At 59.7% G+C, this 24059-nt stretch overlaps 3 protein-coding genes across 3 annotated transcripts; 1 reads left to right on the top strand and 2 right to left on the bottom strand.

Annotated features, from left to right (window-relative positions):
- Positions 1 to 991: 991 nt before the first annotated feature.
- Positions 992 to 2476, bottom strand: BESB_070590 (putative peroxiredoxin 6; the record flags this gene model as incomplete). The annotated part of the gene is made up of 4 exons (XM_029365432.1): positions 992 to 1171; positions 1546 to 1803; positions 2110 to 2236; positions 2364 to 2476. 4 exons carry the CDS (start codon positions 2474 to 2476, stop codon positions 992 to 994), a joined length of 678 nt encoding a protein of 225 aa, XP_029217916.1.
- A 2057-nt stretch (positions 2477 to 4533) lies between these two features.
- BESB_070580 (GTPase activating protein for Arf protein) lies at positions 4534 to 9739 on the bottom strand (the record flags this gene model as incomplete). The annotated part of the gene is made up of 9 exons (XM_029365431.1): positions 4534 to 4818; positions 5214 to 5692; positions 6114 to 6424; positions 6716 to 6808; positions 7371 to 7464; positions 7824 to 7912; positions 8233 to 8327; positions 8676 to 8782; positions 9571 to 9739. The coding sequence occupies 9 exons, from the start codon at positions 9737 to 9739 to the stop codon at positions 4534 to 4536; spliced, it is 1722 nt and encodes a 573-aa protein (XP_029217915.1).
- Positions 9740 to 14510: 4771 nt separating this feature from the next.
- Positions 14511 to 22944, top strand: BESB_070570 (uncharacterized protein; the record flags this gene model as incomplete). The annotated part of the gene is made up of 7 exons (XM_029365430.1): positions 14511 to 14545; positions 14927 to 20283; positions 20604 to 20725; positions 21155 to 21277; positions 21885 to 21944; positions 22463 to 22616; positions 22796 to 22944. 7 exons carry the CDS (start codon positions 14511 to 14513, stop codon positions 22942 to 22944), a joined length of 6000 nt encoding a protein of 1999 aa, XP_029217914.1.
- Positions 22945 to 24059: the final 1115 nt, after the last annotated feature.

The raw sequence follows: 24059 nt of genomic DNA, 5'->3' as shown, positions 1-24059 counted from the left end.
GTGCGCATTTTCTAAGGCGAATGTCTGGCATCAACGCGTGCAGGTCGCCCGACGTCACAGCGGTGCCGATTCTCTGCCTCCTTCGCTTCATCACATGTCGGTGCTTCTGCAATTGAAGCCGCAAGTATCTGCCAGCGAGAGTGCTCGAGCGACAAATGTCCTGCCGCGCCTTCCAAGCCCTGTTGCCGCTCTTAGACACCGGTGCAGTTCGCTGTGGCTTGCGGGCGACGCCGCCTGAAGTTGACGTCGCCTAACCAAGTATTCGTGCGCCACACTGCTGCAGCTTCCCGCCGGTGCTGTACATGCAAGTCACATGCTTACGATTTCTAGCAGAAAACCCGCCAGACAACCTCCGACTCGATGACCCTGCGCAGCGCGCGCACACAGCTCGCTCTCCTCTACGTCACTCTCTCGTAGTCACCCGCTGTTGGCTGTCTTCGCTGTTCAGCAACGGCGAGTGGACGCGACCGCGCTGATTTCTGCGGTAGTTCTGGCGAGCCGCCACACTCACTGTGGGCAGCGACTATTCACGGAGCTGTGCGCTCTCAGCGGGGTAGGTATGCGGCGCGGAGTCGCCCCAGTACTTTTTTCTCGTGACCACTTCACACTGAACCGGTGGAAAAAAAGTTCCACTCTACATAAGAAGTCGGCAACAGTCTCTCAGCGGCCGGCCCCTGGCAGCGGGCAACGTAAAGACTTCTTCACAACTGACGCACACGGCATGTCGACCTCTAAACGCTAGACGTCCGGAGCTGAAGGGATCAGAAGTCAACAGAGTGAAACACAACGTAGCAAAAATGTCCGATCGCTCTTTGCTTTTGGCTGGCCCGGGTCAGCATTCATTCCCAGAGGCTTGGGCGAGAGGACAAGCACAATCGAACCAAAAAACTCGCGCACCACAGAACACACATTTTTTCCACTGCCGAGTCCGGGCGGAGACACACACGTGGAGAAACCGCGAAGTTTATGGGGTAATGCGAGCGCCTCGCACTCACTGCGCGGAAGGATCCGCAGCAAGCCGCATGTATTTCATGCCAGATGGGCACTCGACGGTCTCGAACCCCTTGGGCAGTTGCGCCTTCGCTTCCTCGTCAGAAAGCATAGGCTGCACCATGACCTTGTCACCCGGTCTCCAACCCTCAGGCGTGGCGACGGGGTACTTCTCGACGAGCTGAAAGCGACACACACGACCGACACGTCGCTGGCTCGAAACGATCGTATGTAGCTGCACGGCCCCTGACCTGTGCACCGCCACCGGGGGGGTCACCCCCCCGCCAAACGCACTGTGCCCGCAGCCCACATTCTGTTTCGTCGGGAAGATACTAAGCTGCGCGCCGCGACCCTCTACGCAGAATACGGACGAAGGGACTCCTTAAACCCGGGGGGGGTCGCTATGCGGGCGTGTGGCAGACATTCCCGGTGGCTCAATCGCACATGCACGTGAAGGCGCTTCAGACGCGGCACCGTGGCGGCGCATTCTGTGCGAAGGTGTTCTCTGCCCGGCGAAACGGCTGACTACGGTGCCTCCCGGTGAGTGCTGTGTACCTGCAGCCCATCCAAGACTCGAAGAATCTCCTTGAAGCAGCGACCCACAGTCGCAGGGTACAGGATGAGCGCCTTGACTCGGCGGTCGTTGCCGATGAAGATGGCGGAGCGGCACGTCAGCGGGAGGCCGGCTTTGTCTTTCTCCTCGGGATCCATGATGCCGAGATCTTTCGCCCACTCGCGAGAGGGGTCAGCAATGATCGGGAACGGCAGATCGCCGGAGATCTGAGCCAGATGGACGATGTCCTTCGCCCATTCCTGCGGAAAGAAAGTGGACGAGGGCGTGCGAACCCTAACACTGCAGCAGCGAACACTACATCCCCAAAAAGCGCACACACTCCATCCACATACAACCGTTCCTCCCCCTCAAAACGTCGCGTTGCCTGCGGCCGCGCTGCACCATCCGATCGGCAGCGTATGGATCCGGCTTTGCTGCCGGCGGAGCTTCAGGCACGAATGACAAAACAAGCAACCGCAAACACGCCGAAAGAAGGCTCTCTGGGCGGGGGCAAATGCTGGAAAGCTCGTAGCGCCCACGAAACTACCGCTGGTCTGCCGGCCCACCGCGTGCGATGAGATGTCGTTGCAGGAAAAGCCAACAAGCCTGCAGTTCCTCTTGGCGAACTCGCCAACCAACGCGGCAGCCTGCGCCAACTCCGTCGTGCACACTGGAGTGAAGTCATTCGGATGGCTGCTCGCATTCACACGCCAGAGCGAGAAAATCGCAGAGATCTGCATCAAAGACCTCTTCAGCGAGTCCTTGGCATGCCGGAGGAACAAAAGCAACTTTAAAGCCGGAGATTCCAGTCGCTTCCTACCTCATGAAAAGCCCCCAGGAGTTCCCGAGGTAATCGTACAGCTTGATTTTGTTGCCAGGCAGGCCAGAGGCTTCCGCCTGGACATCGGGGAACTTTGTGCCGAGCGTCAACATCTTGGGGACAAAGTGTGACCTGCGACAGCACCCCGAGCGACGCACACTGGCAAACACTCCGTGCTGAGCAAGTTGAACCGCGGCGACGTGAGCCAGGCACGTTCACCCTTCCTTCAGTGCGGTCACACACGCGAACAGAAACCTGTTTCACAGAAACCGCCGTCGGCGAGGCCGAGGCGTCGCTGGCAAAAAGAAGGGGAAGTGGCCCAGGAGAACCCTCGATTTCAGCGACGGGCGGCGCGAACTAAACTGTGCTAGAGCGCCGCTGGAAGTTGACGCGGGATAGCTGCACCGTCCAACCGCCTGGAGATGCGGTGCCGATTGCCCGCTTCGTGGACCTCACTTTGGGTAACGCAGGCGTATGACGAGAGATGTAGAGAGGCTGGCAGCGGAGAAGATTAGGAATTAAATGTGTGGAGAAAAAACGCTTCCCACCGAGGTGGTAGCGACTCGCGTTTCCGCCCTAGGCTGCCGCGCCCGCCCGTGGCGGAAGAGTCGCGCCGCAACGTTTCGAGTCCCACGCGCCCGCGACCGCCGCAGCCACGTGAACACGAAGAGCGGCGAAGCGCGGGACCTGGCGCGTGTTCCGGCCTCGAATTTTTTGAGCGATGACCCTCTGGTCAGCCAGCTGCCACAACAGCTCGTTAGTGCGGACGTAGCGACGTGTGCGTCGTCGCGTTGACCGGAGACACGAGTTCGCCACGCGGACAGCGCTTGCAACTGCGCTCAGCGGAGACAGGCAGCAAAGTCGGATGTCCTCCAAGGAGAACCACCGCGAAGGCCTGTGTCTAGCTCGAGAGGAAGCGAAGGGGAGAAGAAAGCGGGAGACTCAAGGATACAAAGCCAAAGGGCGGAGAGAAACCCGGTGCCACTCATGCGCCCTGGTGAAAACCTGTTTGCTGCAGTTGACGGCGTGTGTGGCGGGGTCTAGCTCTGCACATGGGGGGCGAAGTGTAGACTTGGGAGCGAACTGAAATGCCTCGGAACGCTGCAATCCTTTGCTCTGCCTCGGCAGAGCGAACTCTTTCCACAGCTCGCAATCGGGGCGATGCGGCGTCTCATGCTGCTACATGGCCTCCACCACGTGACACGCAGCCTTGAAACCCAGTGGAAGCAGCCTCGCTGTCATGTGTCTTTCACAGAGCCCAAGTGACGCAGATGTCCTGCATCTCTGCTTCATGGGGTCGCGCGTGAGGCAAGCTGCGGGCGCTGCTTGCCTTCCTTCGCATGCGAGAGGCACACAAGGGGGTAACAGCTGCCAGGGGGCTACCTCGGCGCATGTGGACTTGAGAAAGGGCACGTTTTCCTAGTTTCCCATCCGGTGCCTCTCTCGGCGCTGTGTTCTCTTTCCTCAGGGCTCCCGAGCAAACTTCTCGTTTCCCCACGAAGTTTCCCGTTCCCTCTCGCGAAAAGTATACCAGAGGACAGAGTGCTGGACTACCCCCCGTCACACGTACTACATGGGATTCCTAGGTTTATATAGACAAACTTTTTCTGGGGCGAAAACCAGGAAAGAGCGGTGATAAAATACCAGGTGCGGGAGACGTGGAAACCCCTTGCCGGCGCGTGGACAGGGGCGGGTGCGACCTCTCTACATGACTAGCCAGTTTGTCCTCTATCTTGCACACTTTCTTCGACTCTCCCGCGCTAGAGTGACGCAGTTTCCTTGGATTACACTGTGACACCGAACAGCATCCGCAGCGCTGTTGCAACAGCAAATTAGATATTGTCATGTTATAAGCTACTGTCTCCATCCATTAGTGAACACGTGCGCAAGCCCCGGAAAAAGAGGGACAGCGGGCCTAGCCGCCTCTCCCGGCAGCCACAGGAAAGATACCTTAAACGGTAGCGCACCGCTGGCTGAAGAACGTGGACAGAAGAAAACGACAATGAGCAGCGGAAAAAAAAAAAAACCGGAACCCCCAGGAGTCAATCAGAAAAGACTCGAAATGTAGCCACGTCGCGCGGTTGACGGCCGCCGCGGTACGGAATCCCCCAGATATGCGTCGCTTGCGTCTGTTCTCCCTCGTTGCTTCAGTCTCCGGCCTTCTGTCAACCTAAATGAGGAGCAACTCCTCGGTGTTTTCACTCCGAGCCTGCGTCGGCGCCGGCGCACTCGGCGTCGCGCTCCAGCCAGCCCCCGCGAAGGCTCTAAATGCGGAGTTGGATGGAGCCGCGGTTGTCTGCACGCCACCACTCCCCGCCGGCGCGCCGGCTGCCTTGGCTGGTGCCTTCTGATGGGCCTGAACCTTCCCCGCCAGGGCGAAGGCATCCAACGAGTTAAGCGACGAAAACGCATTCGTGCCCTTCGGCGCACTCGCGGGAGAAATATCCCACACACTCTGAAAAAATGCTCACACGCATCCAGCTGACGCTCGTTGCAAGCCTAGAAAGCAAAGCCGTCATCCGTGCTTGCAGGAATATGCGCGACACAAACGACTCTCCACAGATGATAGACAGATACATATATACAGTAGTATGAATGCGAATGCATCAGTGCGGATCCCTATCTCCCCCCTCTCCCCCCCGTCCGCATATCGTGAGGCAGATGTCGCATGCGATGCAGACTCTCTCAAAGGACTACGGGAGACATCCGCATCAACCGCACCTATCTTAGTCTTGCAGCACAGGACCGCTTCAAAGGATTCCGAGTATCATCTATGAGTCTAGATCACAAACGAAACCTCAGCGCACTGCGCGTCTCCGCCGTGTCTCTTCACGCGCCCTCTTCACTTACCACCTCGCCCAGCTTCATGGCAGGACCGCCTGGGGCGGAGACGCCGCCTTTGTAGCGGGCGGCATCCGACTCTCTCGCAGCCTTCGCGGCACCCCCGAAATCAGGGAAGGAGGCAAAGGGCGACGCGGGCGATGCGCCGCCGAAAATGGGCGGCTGAGCTCCCGCGCTGGGAGTGGAAGACACAGAAGTAGGGCAAGATGAGGCGAGGTTGGAGGCATCCGCCGACTCTCCCGAAAGGCCGTTCTGCGGCCCTGAGGAGGTCGCGGGCGCGGCGGACCATGCACCCTGCCACGGCGCCGAGGAGACAGCCGAAGACGCGGCTGGGGGGGACAAGCCGCTTCCGGGCCAGTCGGCGAGCGGCCCTGCGCTCGTGGAGCCCACAGGCCCTGCCGCCGCGGACGCGAAAGGGACTGACGCCAGGAACCCGACACCATTCGACGCAGCCGCCGGGGAGCCGCTCGGCGGCGCACTCGAGAGACCTGAAGCGGGCAGCGAAAGCACAGGAAACGCGCAGATGCCACAGATCAACAAGTGTGTCCCCTAGGATCGCTGACGAAGCGACCGGACAGCTTGCTCCCTCAGAACGCGCGGAAACGCAGCAAGTCATCTCAGACGGCGAAATCTAGTGCGCCACGGGAGCCCTGAAAACACTGGAAAACGCCACGCACTCCAATGTCTAGATTACATCCGCACTGGTCGCCACCCCGTGGTGGTCTCTGCCGCACGACTCCCCTCGAGAAACAGACGACATACATGTATGTATATATGTGTATGTGTGGAATGCGTGCATGCACATTTACAAAGTTAGATCGCATACCACCACTGCACAACTACATGACTGCTATATTTTTATTCCGCAAGCTCGCGGCTGTCCGCCGGAACTGGGCGTCCCTACCCTACCCGAGTTGGCGGGGTTGCTGTAGAGCGCCGCGATGGCCATTTTTGCCGCTTGAACTTTTCTGTCGGCCTCCGAGGCGCTCTGCCAGAACTGTGCATGCACCCCCGCGTCTGGCTCAGTCCCACTCGGCGGCGAGCCGGTCTCCTCAGGCGAAGAGAAGGAGGCGGCGAACGCGGAGGCGGGCGGAAACGCCGACGCCGGGTCCGCAGGAGACGCGCCGCACGACGCCTCAGAGACACCGAAGGACGCGAAGCTCTCCGCCAGGGCCATGAGACTCGCTGCGGCCGTCGCCGTTTTTTCACGCGCCGATGGCCTGCGGCACAGCGGCGCACACCAGACGCACAACTGCTTCACCTGCTTGTTCTGAACTGAAGCGCTGGCAAACATGCACACCATGAACGGGTCGTCGACCCCGTAGAACCGACCGTCGGAGAAGGAAACCAGAAACAGCGAGCGACTCTACCGACGGAAAACGGAGGACTCGGGACGAAGACCACGAGGAGAGCGCCGAGTGGAAGAAGGAGAAGAAAACGAAGTTTCTACTCCCGCGTTCTCTCGTCTCTCCGCAGGACACACGACGACGCACAGCACGAGAACGCCTTACCTCGCGCTCCTCTGGCTGCGAGAAGACGCTTCTGAAGAGGTCGCCTGACTCTCGCTCGTCTCTGAGGAGGCCTCTTTCTTCTTTTCTTTCTTCCTGAGACCAAAGGGAAACAACTAGCACAGAACGACGGCATACTCTGCCCGAAGTTCGGTATGCGTGTGACGAGCCCCCAGAGCTCGGTTGAATCCATTCCATTCGAGGCTGAGAGGTGACCTGCACACTCAGATGCGCGGCAAAACAGCCAATAAGTTCCCGCACAAACGCCGTTGAAGCAAAACATCAATATACACACATACCTGTACACATACATATGTTTTTTACAAAAACTCCAGCTGGATAACAGTATCAGGTGAACAATTACACACCGCAGACTTCTGCTTCTTCGTGCCTCTGCGAGAGGCGGTCGAGAACGAAAGATTTTTCCACTCGACCCGGAGAGGAGATCGAAGACTCAAACCGACACTCCACGTACGCGCGCATGTGAGAATTTCTGAAGAATCAACGCAAAAACCTCACGCGCCACTCTCGACAGGAAACCACACGGGACCGAACGGCACGCAGAAGAAGGCCAAGGGGTGAAATTTGAGAAACGCGGAGAATCACGCGAACCCAGGACCCGGATAGACAGCATCCGCAAGAGAAGACCTCGCCTCACACTTTGGTCTTTTTCGCATCGGCTGCAGACTCTCTAGGGCTCGCTTCCTCGGACGTCGACGACGCAGGGAAACACTGGACTCGCGGATCAGCGCCTAAACAGAAGGAGAGACACAGAGGCACGAAGAGGAGAACAATCCGACGAGGCACTCGGGATAGACAGTCATCTCCACCCGCACTCTGGTACAAGAAGCGTTGCTGCCGAAACGAGAGCTGCCTGGGAAGCGGCATGCGGAGGCAGTCCACGCGCCGCACCACACCGCCCCACGAAACGTGAAAGCTGCGCAGGGGGGCACCGAAGCCTACGCAGATACACACGAAGACGCGCATGCGAGCAGTCCGGGCCTTCCAAGAGCCGCCTTCACAACGCGTAGACGCATGCAGAGATTGTGTGGCGCCGAAGGTCTCGGCGCGCAGCGTGGCGGAGGCGCAGAGAGCGAGGACGCGGACGCACCAGATTCGACGGCCTGCCAAGGTTCGGGGTAGCCTTTGGGCACGAACGACTTGCGTTCGTATTTCATTCTGATCCAGTTCTCCATCGTACTGAGAAGGGAGACACGCGCGCGAGCGAGACCAGATGCGGAACACAACGCCGCAGCGAAACGAACGGGAAAACAGGCCGCAGGCAGACACCTGCGGAGCCAGGAGCCACAGAAGGCCCCCCTGACGCCCCCCCCCCCTCCCCCCCCTTCGCCCTCCCCTCCGAACGACGCGAGGACTGAAGAAACGAGAGGTGTCACAATTAAAAGAAGCCAAGCACCCAGCACGCACAGCCTACCGGAAGTGACCCGCGGAAACCACTCTTAAGACGCGAATAATCGAAAAAACGCAGCAGGGCAAGCAAGCAAACAGCTTGTTCTCACGTGGGGTCGTCGCCTCTCGTGGCCTTCTTGTAGTCCTTCGGCAGCCTGAACTCGTAGTACGCATTCGCGACCTCGTTGCCAATGCTGCGGACGGTCTGAGCCAAAAATCGAGCCGGCACACCGCGAGAAAACGAACCCGAAACGACAATCCGACGCTGTCGCCGCGAAAACGTCTAAACATACGCCTCGTCCCCGGAAACAAACGGGTTCGCCAAGCAGAGCGCAGAGAAGCAACGACCACAATGACGAGAGACTACAACAGACAACCGCAGGGCGTTGAGAATAAAATCTCCCTCGAAAAGCAGCCGGTAGGGAGTGAATCGTGAGCGCGAGGAATACGACGCGTGAGCCACGGTTTCGTCGAAAGAGACTCTTCTTTCTCGCTGATTCTAAAGAGACTTGAGAGAAAACCATTCAGACAGGAAACAAAAGTCGAGACTCACTTCAATCCAGGGCCATGTCCACCGATCCAGGGTCGCGGACTTCACTTTGCTGATGTGAACGCCCATCTTGCGGTGAACTCCGCTGCACTCGAGGCAGATGAAGACCCCTGAAGAGAAGACAAAAATCCAGATCTTGCACGACTTCCCTTACCGGCGAAATACCTCCATTAGTTTTTGTCCTCCTTTTCTCTCTCCTTCGCACGCGATGGAGAGACAGAGGACGAAGGAGCTAGAGTACCTCATGAAAGACGCCCGTCTGTGCTTTTCTCTCAGTCCTGCTGGATCCAGGCGGAAGATTCGTGCCCGCGCGTGAACTTTTAATACAAGAGAAACATAGATGCATGCAAGAATCACAACGAAACGAGAGGACTGCCTTCCTCTCCTGAGTAGAAACGCCACACATACCCGCGTCGCGCACCCCAGAAAGAAAAAACTGGAAATACAAAGCATCGAAGAAACGACAGCACCAAGGGGGCGAGGCTGCTGCCTCAGCGGTAGGCAGGGAGACCACACAACCAAGCGCACAGGTGGAAGGCGCAGCTCCTCATAAAACAGATAAATGTCAAACAATTCTATAAAAAGTGCAGAGATGAAAAAACATCTAGAGCACAACAAAGCAGACGTATTGAAAGGGACAGGGACCAATGAACTGGGACAGAGACGAGGACGCAATGGACACAGCGAAGGGACTGAAACCGGAAGGAAGCTGACGCACACATGGGCTCTCGGGCGAGAATAAGCGTGAGACCTTCTTCGTCGCCTTCTCATTTGTATGAGCTCGACATCTTGAGATTTTCTTTTTGACTCCCCCGCCCGCATTTCGAGAGGCCGCGGACGCCGATCTGACTGCCGTTTTCTGCTTTCCTTTTGCTCTCTCCCCCTCGAGCTTGCTCACCGAGGTTGACAGATGCCCATCTCGGATGCTTTGCGCCGCAGTCCGCGCAGAGCTTGTTGCAGCTGCGACCGAGGACTTCCTGCAAGGCTTCGCTGAGGCGCTGCTCGTCTCCAGGCTGCGGGGGGTGAACGCGCCAGCCCGAGCCACCCCCCGTAGTAGTCGAACGCATGGCGCCGAAAGAGCGAGAGAGCGCGCGCCGCAGACCGAGGGAGCAGAAGCAAATTGAAATGCGAGAACGGGCTTGGAGAAACACGAGGCAGGGCAAGCGGAAACGACGACGCAGAGAGAGAGGAGCAGAGGGAGAAAGAGGGAGAGAAGAAGAGCGAGGAGACCAACGTGCAGCACGACACAGAGGATATGGGCACGCACGAGTGACCAGACAGACACTTGACACTCGAGAGTGAGAGGGGAGGGCTCAGATCTGACAAAGCGAAGACCAACGCAGACAAGAGAGAAGCCAGAAACCAGAAAGCAGACGAGGCAGTTGGCAAAAGAGGACGACGAAGAGAAGGCAAGGTGCCTCCGTGAAAGGCGAGGAGCGAGGGAGAAAGAGAAGGCTGCGTGGGCGCTGTCTTTTCAAATGAAACAGTCAGGGAACGCGGCACACAATGGAGCGGGGGAAGGGCAGCCAGACCCGCTAGAAGAGAGAAAGCGTTTTAGCAAAGCCCTGGCCCCGCGACTGCAGCGACAGCTCGAGAGTCAGAGACAGGGCGAACACGCCTGAAAAAAAGAAAAAAACACGAGATACCGCGGGGGAAAGAAATCAGACACCGACGAAGCAAAGCTGCGTAGCCGAGGGCGGCAAAGGGACGACCAGCGCAAAGCGACCCTGGGTACCCCGTCGCGACGCCGAAATTGCATCCGGAGTCGCGCGCGTTCACCGAAAATCCCGTCACACGACCTTGATAGAGAAGGCGACGGCTGTCTGGCGAATCAGAGAAGACAGAAAGTGAAATGGAGCGCCGTTTTCACCTTTCGTGGTCCTGTCGTCTCGCGAAGGCGGTGCGGCTCGGCGGCCGAAGGCAAGCGTGCAAGGGAGAGACGATGACAGCGTCACCCTCTGTTTTGCCGAATGGTGTCAGGTGGACGTTTCACGTCTGCCAAGCGTTAATTGACGAGAAGACCACGTTCGCAGAAGGCAACGTCAGCGTGTGGCTCGATGAGTTTCGTGGCCTGCTGCCGCGCAAAACAAGTGGCGGGAGAGCGGCGAAAAGTGAAAAGCGCGCGCGGCTGGCTGCAGTTTCAGCTGTCTGCGCGAGCGCGTGAGCCGCGGATCCTGCGAATCGAGAAGAGGACGCTAACGCCAAAACACAAGTCGTCACACAGTGGAAAGGCAGCAGACAAGGCGTCCATTCGCCGCTGAGAAAGGGAGGAGAGAGCCGCGAGGCCTCTTGAAAAGGACGTCCGGCCGCCTTGCAGGTCAGCCACTGCCCCTTCGCCGGGAGCGAGCGCCGCGCAAAGACGCGACAACGATGAGAAAACCGAAGCTCTGCATGCGAAGGCCGTGGCAGGCTCCAGACCGAACATCGACTGTGGCCTTCAGCGGTGAAGCTGCCGCTGCAGCGACATTCCGCCGCTCTTTACTACATGCCACCAACAAAGACATCGCTGCCTCTCTATACAGTTGCGCCTCGTGGAGCAGACACACCGAGAAGACACCAGACACGAACCAGGCGCGCGCCCAGGATGCCCCCGATCAAAATGCCCACGTCGAGGACTATGAGAGGAGATACACGCGATTACGGGTCCCGCGGAGCAGTATACTCTGTAAACACGCAGCACAGGGTGGTGCGGGAGGAGCGTGAACTACGCAAGCAGCAAGCTTCCAAGCAACGCCTGCCCTGCGTTGTCGAGGGGCTACCCTCATGGAGAGGCGAGAAGTAAGCGTGCCCTTCACGAGTGAGAGATAGCCAAGATACGCTTTCGAAGTCGCAACCACCTGGAAGAGTACGTATACATTCACTTTCTCACTCCGCCCCCTATCTCTCACCCTGTTACTGTGTAAAGCGACGCTCGTGGCGGACTGAGTAAGCCTCGGACTTTCTGCATTGAAGATTGCTACAACTACCCTGGGAAACAATGAAGCGAAAAACGTGCTTTAGATGCGCCCGCAACGCTGAATCTCAGCAGATTCTCATCCACAGTCGGCTGGGGGGCTCTGGGCGATCTGGACACCGGCATTAGACGAGTCTGCGATTCGTAAGTTTCAAAAATGAATGCGAGAGAGATCCGCTCTCCTGAGGCTCACACAACGTGCCTTGTAAAACAGAATTTATGGGTTTTACAGACAAGTATATGCCTACGCTCATGTACGAGATGACCGCTGGGCTACCCTCCCCCTGCATCTCCTTTCAGTGCGCTACATAATACTCCATGCTTGACAGATTCCGGCTAAATCCCAACGCCCTTTCTAGCCCCCCAATCTCCACTCTCCGTGTAACTGCGGGCTTCTTTTTGTAGTTCCGGGCAGGAGAGATGCTCTTAGGAAGTTGATTTATCACCCACTGCCTCCTGGCTTTTGATCGGAGCTGACGGCATTCCGCGCCGTGCTGCTAGCGCAGAGCGAAAAACTAAGACGTCGCGATACGATCGTGATACAATATACGGCAGGTTCACTGGACGCTTTTCTTGTGCACTCCTCACTACGCAAGCATGCTAAACAAGAACTCAAGGAAAAGATACAGCAGCGACTCCTGCGTACTACAGAAGCAATCGCAAATTAAGCGATGCAAATGAACAACCTGATTTTCACCTACGCGTTCACTTCAGAGTACCCAGCGCCTGCTGTCGTGACTTGCTGAGGATCCCTTTCGAAGCCGAGCTTCAGGAATGATGCGAGAGGACAGCGGAAACACACACACTCCACTGCGTGTGCAGCGCCGCGTACCATGACGCACGCCAGCGAACGACTGGAGCACTTATCTTCTCGATGCATGTGATGATGCACCGGCGTTTGGCGTACGGGCCGTCAACCGAGCAGCCTCGCCCACACTCAAGATCTTCAGCACGGCAGGAACGTTATACAACCTACACACGAGACTAGCGCTGCTCGGTTCCTCAGAGGAGGCCAGAGTGCCTGTCATTCAGCGATCCCCGAGTACTTGCCTCAGACAGCACGCCGGTCCGTTCCTGCCGTGGTATGTTCTGACGGGAGTACGTCGTTGCTCAGCGCCCAGTTTTTGAATTCGTGGTTACACACTGCAGACACTACTACTCCTGGCATACGACGGCAGCGTCCAAGTCTCCCTTTGTGCGGCTGTCTTCCTCTGGAGGATGGAAGAGGTTCCCTGTCGTCTGCAAATGGCGTAATGAACGAGTCAGTGGACGATCTGCAAAAAAAAGAAATGCCTTCGCCTCCGAAAGCGACGCAGCGCCCCCAGTTACGCGACCAGCCTTCCACCTAGGATGTTGCCACGGGCTGCGTGACCGTTCTGTCAGCGGAAGCCTGCTCTATACCGCGAGGTGACTCACGAAGGACATCATTCTCCGATCGACGAATGACGCTTCTTTTCGAGGGGGAGAAAAGCTGACGGTACTTGCATGTGCATCTCAGCGAGCTTGCCGGCTGGCTCGTCGAATCGCTTTCCACGCGTTACGATTAACGACAATCTTCGATAGGGGGTTGAGTGGCTCCTCCAGCGAGCCAAACTTTCTCCTTTTGACTTAAACAACAATCTTTGGTCTTCAGTTCCTGATTCTCGCGGGTGTGTGGACTCAGTGCATCTTCCTGGGGCGGCTTTTGGATTTTCTCGCGTGCATGCGCGACACTCTCAGCAGGGACCTGAGCATCTCCATTTTTCCAAGATCCTTCCCGTTCTCGAGGCAGATCACTTCCCAGCTAGGCTGCGTCTCGGTTTTTTTTCCAGGCAGCCTTCCCGAAGAGCTGTGAAAAGAACGTGTCCCCCAAAACTGTTCACCACCACCAGACAAACGGGACGTCTTTACTCGCTTACTGGCCTCCGCGAGGTGTCGATGAAAATCGACTTGTCTGGGGCTGCAGCGTCCCTTCTTTCGCTTCTTTTCGGGCCCTCGCTCTCCGGAATTTGCTCCTGTTTCGCTATCCGTTTCGCCTGATCTTTTTTGCTCGCTGAGTGCGTCCTTCTGCATCCTTCGCGACACGTCCAGCTGCCGCCGAGGAGACTGGACAGGCTAGGCTCTGCGGCTCACCAGCTCAAATCACGTCAAAACTGAAGATCCTTGAGCGTCGTCTGCTTTGGCTGGCTCGTTTCTTCTGCCTTGTGCGCTCCCGCTCTAGCGGCGAGCGTGAACTTCCTGTCTCGGGTTCGCAGTTGCGCGTTCTTCTCGCGAGTTCTGCGTCACGTGTGCAGCCCGCCTCCATCGAGAACGCATGCGATTCCTCCCGCGCCGTCTGACCAGCACGTTGCTCTGGAGCCGAGAAACGAATCCCAACGCGAGCGGAGCCTCTGTCGCGGTGAACTCGGATCGCGCGGAGGCCCTGAAGAAGCAAGACCCTCCCCCCCCCCCCCCCCGCCCCGGCGCCCTGCCAAGACGACACGCAGCCTCGCCACCGTCTCCTGATCGCCTCTAGCCTGCCGCTCGCACGCTACGATACACGCTTTTCTTTTCCCACGCAGCGCCGCCCGCCGTTCTCCGCCATTCAAACCGCGCAGAGATCGCACGCCCGCGTCCACGACGAGGTTGCAGCGCACCGTGTCCCCCTTTGACGGTGTCTCTTTCCGTTTTGCTGTTGTCGCTGGCCTCGCCTTCGCCGTGACCCTGCTCAAGAGGACCTGCGGCGGGCTCTCTGCCTCTCGGCTCTGCAGCGCACGGCCGGATGCGACCCTTAGCTGCGGCAGCTTGTTTTGAACTGCGTAAATAACTTCGAAGGTTTTTGCCGTTACCATTTGACGGCAGGCCTTTTTGAACATTCCAGGCGCGCTCGGAGATTCTGTCGCCGTTGCCAAAGTCGCTAGCTCACCATGGACAGCTCTTTCGCCTCTGAAGCGCAATGTATGTGCGACGCATGCGCCGCTGCAGAGTCGCGGCGCATGCGCACTGGGGGTGGTCCGACCACGCAGCGGAATGCTCCCCCCTCGTCTTTTATCGCGAAGCCGTCAATTTCAATTCATCGTATAACTTTGGTTTCTTAGTCTCAATTACCCTTGTACTCCAAATAATCACAGTCACCTAGACACATTCAGCTCGTCGCGCGGTCTAGGGAGTAGGTTCGTATTCGCGCGCGTGAGCATGCGTTTTCGACTTCGAGGGTTGAAGCATCACACAGGTCATCACTTGTCGGCGGATGAGTCTTCACCTGTCCGTAGTGAGCGTTGAGCAACCAGTGCCTCCGTCCATTTATCATTCGTTCTTGCACTCGATGCGCTGCCTCCCTCAGGTCGCCGTCTACCTCTTCGTCTTCCGACGCGCGCAGAGCGTCTCCTGTCCCTTCTGAGCCCGCGGACCCTGAGGCCGCGGACGACTTGCCTCTTTTAGGATTCTCGTTCGCGCCGGGGTTGCCTCGCGCGGAGACTTTGTCAGGCGCGGCGGCGCCTGCGACGCCTCCTCCGCGTTCGACGCTTTTCTCAACTGGCGGCGCCTCCGAGGGCGCGGCGCAGCCTGGGGAACGCGGCCGGGAGGCAGAGCGACCGGCAGCGCACGATGAGAGGAGGCCGCGAGGAGGGGGCAGCGGCGGCGAGCTTCCGCCCCAGGAGAGAGGGCGAAACCGACCCGACGCGCCCTTGTCGCCTCTGCCTGATGCCTCTGAAAGAGACTCCTTTTTCCAGCGCAGGCGACCGACGCAGGACGGCCGCGACGGCGAGAGGTCGCCGGCGCTGCTGTCGCTGCACTACGGGCGCGAGAGCCGCGGAAAAGCCCACTGGGACGAGCGAAGCGGGCGAGGAGACGAGGAAGACGGCGAGAAGCAGGATCGGCGAGGGTCGGTGGCGTCGTTTTTCTCAGGCGCGGGCTCGCCGCGAGTTCAGGCCAAGAGACTCTCTTCGACGCTGGGGGGGGGAGCCTTCGGGAGCAGCGGCGCGGCGCGCCTGAGGCCTGCATGCTCGCCTGTGTTGAGTGCCGAGCGACGCGAGCCGTTTGGCTGCAGAGACGACGAACGCCACACAGGCTCTGGGGAGAGGGAGAGCTTGCCCCCTCAGCGCGCTCGGCCGGGAGGCACTGCGGGCTGGCTGGCGAAGTTGAGTCGCGGCAGCGAGTACTACAACGAGGCGATCTGCGAGATCTTCGAGGAGCGCGACGACGAGGCCCGCGAGCGCAGACGCCGAACGACGCGCCACAGGCGACGTCGCGGCAGCGGCTCGGGAGAGCGCGACAGCGAAAGCGCGGACGAGCTCCGCGCCTCGAGCATGTCCCAGTGGAGCGCCTCTTCAGACTGGCCTGGCGCAGCAGAAGACGGCGAGAGAGGACGCGGGCGCCGCCGCACCAAGCGTGAAGACGAAGACCGAGCCAGTCCCGCAGGGGGGTCGGCTAAGTCTTCGCGTTCGCGGCGCGCGTCGCGCGAGTTCTGGCTGGAGGCGCGGCTGCTGGACGAAGAAGGAAAGCTGAGACGCGGCGCAGAGAAGAGACGCGACGGCGCGCGGAGGGAGCGGCACGAAGACCCAGGAGCACTAGAAAAAACGCGGCAGAGCGCTCGCGATGAGCGAGGAGGCCGGTGGAGCACGCGCAAGCTTCTTTCGCGCCTCGAGTCGCGCTGGTCGATGCGCGGCCGGAAGCCTCCGCAGGGTGGGGGGGAGGGCGAGGAGCGAGTAGCCGCGGGGCGGAGACGCGAGAGCGGAGGCAGAGAGGAAGGCAGAGAGGAAGGCAGAGAGGAAGGCCGGCGAGACGCGAAAGGCAGACGAGAGAGACCGCACGAGGGAGAGGCGGAGGAGCGCCGCCTCGCTGCAATGAACCGCGGGAGTCTCTTGGAGAGCGGAGAGGAGGACGAGGACGAGAGGTGGCGGACGCTGCTACCTGCGCATAGAGGCGCAACGCGGCGACGACGCACAGGTCAGAGTCCCGCGGCTTCGCGAGCGACCTCTCCACGCTGGCGCGAGGCGGGGCCTGAATACGATTTGACCCGGTCGACTTCGTCGGCTTCTGGGTTCCCGCTTGCGCAGAGAGCTTCCTCGCCGCCGCCTGGTGCCCCTGAGGGGAGTTCGCCCTACGCGCGCCGGTCGATGGGCGAAGCGGAGCGGCGCGAGAGTATCCGTGAGGCGCGGTCGTGGCTAAGCGGCGTGAGTTTAAGCGCCCTCTGGCGAAGGCTGTCTCCGAAGAAGCGCGGCAGGGCGCGAGAGGAGGCCCGCTCGCGGTCGCCGTCATACGAGCAGGAGTCCTCGATGCGCATGGTGTTTGACGCCGGCGCAGCGCCATACACACACGAGAGCGGTGCGGGAAAGCGGGCGGGGATGCCACCAGGGGAGAGCGGAGACGAAGGCAGCGTCAGCGGGCCGCTGAGAGCGCATGGCGGGCGCGAGCGCTGCCTCGGCGAAGCAGACGTGCGGCAGCTGCGCAGTGCCGGCACAGAGGAAGGCGAGCCAGGAGTTCGCGAAGCGAAGGGCAGCGTGATTTTGACAGTGCTGCGAGAAGACTCCGAGGCGGAGGCGCGCGAAGAGCAGACAGGCGCGCCAGAGAGTCGAATGAGGCCGCACAACGGAGAGGACGAATCCCGCGCGGTCGACACACTGGAGGCGCAGAGGGGAGAGGAGGGGATGCCGCGGCATCAGCCTTTTCTGTCTCTGGCGGCCACGGGGGAAAGGGGATCGCCGAAGATGGCAGAAAGCAAATTGTCTGCGGATCCTTCGCCCCCCACCGCTTCGCCGTCGCATCTCTGCAGTCTCTTCGCGCTCGGCGAGTCCTCCTCGCTTCCGTTGTCTGTCCGCGCGTCTCGCTTGGACGCCTCCAAGGCTGCGGCGTCGTCTGAGCGCCCGCAGGGAGGCTCGCCTTTCTTCCGCGTGCCTTTCTTGCCCCTTGCCTCTTCTCCGCCGTGTCCCGCGCCCCTCTCAAAGAAGCCTGCTTCGTTCTCAGCGCGGTTCCGGACACTCTCGTTGCCCTTTGCATTCTTCCGGGGAACCTTGGGCCGCATCTGCGAGGAGAAGAGCGAAGCTGACGAAGCGACAGGCGCCGCGTCCGCGCTCCGCACTGTCGCCGAAGCTGCGGAGGCGCTGCCGGCGGCGCTGCCGGCGGCGCTCCCGTTGGCGCCGCTGCCTGCGCAGCGCGCGCGACCGCCTCTGAGGTCTCACGTGTTGATACAGATCCAGAATGGGTCGCACCGCATTCTCGAGCTCCAGCTTGCGGAAGTGCTTCGCCGCATCCACGACCAGTGCGCTGCGGACGAACGCAGCGAGCTTGAGAGAGAGCGGCACGAAGCAGACCGCAGGCGCCGGAGGAAGGCGCGCGAACGGATGGACCGACGGCGACGAAGACAGCGAAAGCTGCGCGAAGCGAGAGACGGGGCGGAGGCGGCGGCCGGATCCGGCGGAGTCGCGGAGGGCGAAGGAGGAAGAGAAGGAGCCGAGCGGAGTCGAACATGCCAGGAGACACACGGTGAAGGCGGGGAGGTCCCGGAAGGAGCCCGTCGTCACGCAGGCGGCGGCTCACGCGAAGGCCAGAGCGAGGGAGAAACGAAGGCGGCGAAGAAGTCTGAGGCGCCGGCAGCGCGCGGCGGAGACCTCTCGGGCCAGCCTTCAGGCGGGATGGAAGACGTTCAGATGACGCACGCGGAGCATAATGCCGACTCGATCCCGAACCTTTCTTCGCGGAGGAAGCGGGCCTCGGCGACACACGGGAGACGTCGACACCGCGACGCCTCGCGGTCACCCTCGTTGTCTTTCTCCTCATCTTCTTCTCCGCCTCTCTGGTCTGACGAGGAGTCGAGTGAGGCCTCAACGGGCTCTGAAGAGGCCCATCTTGGAGACTCGCTCTCTTCGTCTGCCTCGAACTGCTCAAGCGAGCCTTGCCGCTCCCGTCCGCGTCGCCGCTCGGGGCGGCGGAGCCCAGCCGTTTCCCGAGGCGCGTCTCTTTCTTCGTTTTGCTCGCGCTCTTCTCGGTCGTCGCTGGCGTCTGCCTCTTCGTCCGCCTCCGCCTCGTGGGACCGAGAGAGGCCGACGACGCTCGCGGGCTGCACGCGCCACGGGCGCCGTTCGAGAGAGGCAGGCGGGCGCAGAGGGAGCGACCGCTGCGCGGAGTCGCGCCCTTGCATCGGGAATCTGAGGCAGCGAAAGGGCGACCGCGGAGAGCTTCGCAGAAGGCGGCCCGCGCGACGCCGCGAAGCGTCGAGCGACGACACTGCGCTGTTCGGAAGGCACACTTGTCGGGGCGCGCCCTTGTCGTCGCCCCGAGCTCCCCGTCATGAGCCCAGTCGAAGACGCACACTCCTGGCGCCGGGAGGCGGCTTCGGCTCGCCCCGCCTGCGGCATAAAGGGACCGCAGTCGTCGGAAGCACTGGACGGCTGACGTATCGAGACTGCCGCCAAGCCTTCACGGACGTCTATCCCATTCCCTCGATTGAGGTGCGACGCCACGTGATTCTCGTCTGTCTGCCGCCAGTCACCTGCTTCGTCTTGTGGAACTGCGTGTACGTCGTGATGAGCGACGAGTTGGAGCCCGACAGACTCATTTCGCAGCTCTCCAAGCTGACGCGGCAGTATCTGCATCTTGAGCAGGCGCAGCGAAAACGCGAGGACCGCGACAGCAGCAGAGAGGAGCGCCGCCGCAGGCGGAGGCGGCGAGCCCGCGAGAGAAGGAGAGGGAGCCTCGCAGCAGAAAAGCCGCGACGAGGAGGCGAGAGGGGGCGCCGGGAGCTGGGGACGCACGGAGACGAGGAGACAGACACGCATTCGGATTCGTCTTCCGACACCACCTCCTCCTCCGCAGTGAGCTCCTCAGAGTCAGGCGGAGCGCGGAGCTGCAGAGAATGGAGGAGGTTGAGGAATCCGGAGGGCGATGGTGAAGAGGCTGGGGCTCAGAGAGAGGCGGAACAGACGGGGACGGGCGAGACGAAGAACGCCGCCCACGAAAAGGGAAAGAGTTTGCAAGTTGGCCGCGAACCGACAAACGGCGAGCTGATCGACTACTCCATACCCGTTGTGGGGCCTCTCACGTCTATCCTGCAAGCCGAAATCGAGACCGCTGTAAGTAAAGCAGACACTTCTCCCGCTCTCGTTCAGCCGCCCCCGTCTCTGCCTCCTTCGGCGCAGTCCCCGCTCGGCCGCCGAAGCGAGAACAAACCCAAGGCCCCAGCTGAGCCAGTGGCGCCCAACGCGCCCGGAGCGTCTCCTCCGACCGCGGGTGGTGGCGAGAAAGGAAACTGGGGCGCAGGAGGGGCGAAGACGCCGGGGGCCCGAGCGGACACGCAAGAGGCGGGTGCGGCCGTCGCGGCTGTTGCGCGTCTGCCATCGCCTTGTTCTGCCACACAACTGGAAGACGACGGAGGACACGGCGGGAAAGCGAACACAGGTCGTACAGGCGAGAGCCATACGCAAGGAACTGGCAAAGGTGAACCCGTCGAAGACTGCGAGGTTATTGGTCCTCTGAGTTATTCAGCGTGGAGGGGGAAGCAGAGCGAGGGAGAGGAAAAGTCCAGGAGAAGGCGGAAGCACGAGAGTTCTTCCCGTCGCCGCCGCTGGAGGCGCCGACACTCAGGATGGGGCGACAGCCCACCGGGCTCCAGCGAGCAAGATGAAGGGAACGGACATCCTTTGCCGTTCGAATTCGCCGCGCTCGAGTGCATCTTCTTCGCAGCGTTTCAACAGCTGAACTCAGGTGGGCGGCTGAAAGCGGCCAGATGGACACAAATACGTATTTTCTGTCTGTGCGTCGCGTTCCGTCATGCCGTCTGTCCCTTGGCTGTTTCGCCAGCAGCTGCCTAACGACGCCGCTCTTCCAGTTCATCTTTCTTCCGTCGTCACGTGCAACTCGGACAGAAACCCTTAGACGGATAGATGCCGAGAAGCACCTTCCAATCGCTTCCCTTCGCCGCTGGGGAAGAAGAACGCGTCAAGATCGACAGTGTGCAAGGGCCTTCGCGTTTCTGGTGTCTCTGCAGCGCTCTGTTTGTGCCTCTACCCGTTTCCCGCCTGCAGACATTCTTTATTTGGAGCGGCAGTTCGCGGACAAGCGGCAACGCACGTCAAAGAAGGCGGAGGTCTCTTCTATCCTGATGGAGGGCTTGCATTCACTCAAAGAGCCCGTGGGCTTCTACCAGGTGCGTCGAGTCCGCTCGGGTCTGCAGGGGTCCTCAGCGGTCGGCGTCGCCTTGAAATCTGGCGTCGCCTGGCAGGCTCACGCACACCTGCTTTAATATATATATATACGCATATATATCTATATATACATACATACGTCCAGGGCAACCAACAGTTCCGTAGCCCCAATTAGTTGGCTTCGCCTTCGGTTCCCAGCGGCGCTTTCAAGTGTTTTGCCTGCACGGGTCCGTTGGCTTTCGTGGCGTGGATTCCTGCGTGGCGAACCGACTGTTCCACTGCATGCCTTTGGCGTTCGCTCTGCCGCGCTCGGCTGCCTCTCGCTGCCGTTTCGTTTTCGTTTTTTCTCGCTCGGCCGCGCATGAGTTTGTGCCGCGCCGAGAGCTTCCGCGTGCTGTTGCCTCGCTGTCCCTCTGTCTGTCTGTCTTCAGGACCGCGTTAACGCCTTTGACAAAGCGTTTGACGAGCTGCTTCTCAACAGCGCAGACCTCCATCGCATGGAGCTAACGAACTTGCACAAGAACCCGCACCTCTACGACGACGACCCGAACCGAGTGCGTGACCGTTCGAGCTTGCTGTGCCGTCCTGTCCCCCCTCCCTCCAACTGGCTCCTGTTCTGCGTATACTCTTTGGCCTGCCCGCTTCGTTGTGACTTCCGCGTGCGTGCGCCGCTGACTCTAGAGGGCTTCGCACCGCTGCGTGTCTACTGTTTCTGGCGTCCTCCGCCGTGCTTCTCCAGAGGTCATCGCCGTCTCTGTGCGTGCTCTGCGCCTCGCCGCCCGCGCGGGGGGGGAGGGGGTCGGGAGGGGGAGGTAGCGCGGCTTGAATCCTAAGCGGCGACCGCGCCTCGAGCTGGACTGTGCCCGTGGATTACTTGCAGAGACGGATCCACACGGCCTGCGTCTACCCCCGCATTAGAATCCATCTCGCGCTTCTCCATCTTGGCGACGGTGCGCCGTCAGGGTTTCCTAGAAAGCGGAAGGTTCTGTCCCCCTCAGGGTAGCATTTATTCAGTTTTTTCGTGTCTGCGTCTTCTGACGCGCCGCCATTTTCACGTCCCTGCCCCGCCTGCAGGCCGCGTCTGCCTCTGTTTTCGCGAGCCGCGCGGGCTCCGCAGTTTCCTTCAACTTACTGTTTTTTGTTGCTTCTGTCCCGCTGCAGGACCAGGTCAATCCCGACCTGGAGATTCTCCTCGAGTACTTTGACCAAGAAATGGACCAGGTGAGGACTCCCCCGGCCAGCGACCTGCATATATACGCAAAAAACTATAAATATATTTGTATATATAGTATACATATAAATATATGCATGCATGCACACTGTATATATATATATACACGCACATATGCGCATGTGTATATATGAGCGAGTACAGATAGCTTGTGGGGTTGCCTCTCTTTAGGCGTGCTCTTTGGGTTTATTTCATCTCAAAACCAATTTTGGAGCAGACATAGCTGTACGCAAGAAGCAGCCTCACTACCTGTAGGTGGCGTATCAACCGCCAGCATGCGCGTCGTTTTCTTGGAGGCATATCTGTCTACCAACCGGCTCTAGTCTGTTGGCTTTACGCATCCCTGCGCCGCCGCACAACGTGCAGACAGGTGCCGTGACAATGGCGTGGCGACATGCGTTAGGTTTACTTTCACACGTGGGGACGCTTATCTGCACGCGCCCATTGTGTAGATCTGTGTGGGTTCATGAAGCTACGCGTGGTATCTTGTCGGTGCCCGTCTGTGCAGTTCAAGGTGCGCGTCCGACACCTGAAGGAAGGTATCGACAACACAGAGAGGCTGATTTCTCTTCGTCTCGCGCTCATGCGAAATCGCCTTATTCAGTGGGAGCTCGCAGCGGCTGTCGTCGCCGCAGGCCTTGCCATCGGCACATGCATATCCGGTGAGTGAAAAGCCTGTCTCGCTGTTGCATGCCGTGCCATCTCCCGACGCTGGGTTGCGCCCCAACGAAGCGACGCCCTCGTATGCTTTCGTACTTCTTAGGACGCCCACTCTGCTTTTCTCTCTGCGCGCTACCTCATCGCGCATCGGTCTCTTGCCTCTGTTGTTTGCTCTCTTCAGGGCTTTTTGGCATGAACTTGGAGAACGGGTTCGAAGACGGAAAGACCTCCAGTCACAGCGTTTTCATCGCTGTCTCTGGCGTCGTAACCGCGGTCGCGCTTCTGTCCATACTCGTTGTCGTTTACTTGATCAAAACAATCGTGCTCTGACTGTCATTCAAACACTGGCGACTCGTGGATGGCGAGCACTGCCTTCTCAATCAATTTCGCGCGGATTTCTCTCTCGGTTCCCGCCGCGTGTGCCCCTTTAACGCCGCGTGTCCCTCCCGAGAGAAGACGCACACGCTGATCTGTCGCGGCGCGTGCTGGCTCTGAAAGCTCGTGTTTTTTCTCTCTGGTCGCCGCTCCCTTGCTTCTCCTCGGAGGCTTCGCTTTTGTCCGCCCTGCACTCATCAGACGATTCCGCGCGCGCTCTTGAAGAGCGTGTGGCTTTGACTCTCCCAGAAAGGGAATCGACAGCGGTATCGTGCACAAAGAGATATCTAAGGCGCCTGCTTTGGAAAGCTTCGTGGGCTCCGGTCTTCCTCGTTCCTTTCCTCTGTCGCCTCAAGCGAGGCGGGCAACCTAGAACTTGCTGTGTAGCCGAAATGTGTTTTTCTGCTAGGCGTGGGGCGCGCAGCTATTCGGCGCTTGCCTGATCTCCTACATGTACAGACTTTTTACCTCAGGCGGGCGCCCTCTCTGCCGAAAATCTGCCTTCTAGCGTGCATAACTCAGCTCTCCTCCTGCGACTTCTAAACACTTCGCACCACCACGCTGATCTCGCCGGCCGCACGCCAGCTTGGGGCCGTGACACCCCAGCGGCCGAAACTCCACTCTCAGAGAGAACCTCCGGGTGCTCAAAAGGCACGTAAACAGGTTGAGAAACCCGAATATAAGCCGACACCGCTAGAGAGCGAGTGCGAGGAGGGCTCAAGGCTCCGCGGTAGGGCGTGCCTGCACTCCAGGGCGCTCGCGCGAGCAGCCAAGTGAGAACGGACAGTCATTAGGGTAGACGCTACGAAGAATTGCCAAATCAGGGGAAAACGACAAAAAAGGATAAATACGCCGTAGTCTGTTTATACCCCGTTGGGGACGTAAGGAGAGAAGAAGCCAGAGATCTAGTCGCACCATGCATAGAGGAAACTCGACTCGAGAGAGAGGAGACGATGAATCAAGACTACAGACCAGAGAATTAGCTTTGCGATGAAACTGCATAGTTTCCAAGGAGAAGCCAAGACGCAGAGCCAAACAACAGAAAATGCCGGAGCGAACCGGCCTCCGGC

The sequence above is a fragment of the Besnoitia besnoiti genome, assembly GCF_002563875.1.
Source record: "Besnoitia besnoiti strain Bb-Ger1 chromosome Unknown contig00007, whole genome shotgun sequence".
Lineage (NCBI taxonomy): Eukaryota > Apicomplexa > Conoidasida > Eucoccidiorida > Sarcocystidae > Besnoitia > Besnoitia besnoiti.
Note: the sequence above shows the minus strand (reverse complement) of the source record. Positions and strands in the feature narration are given on the sequence as shown.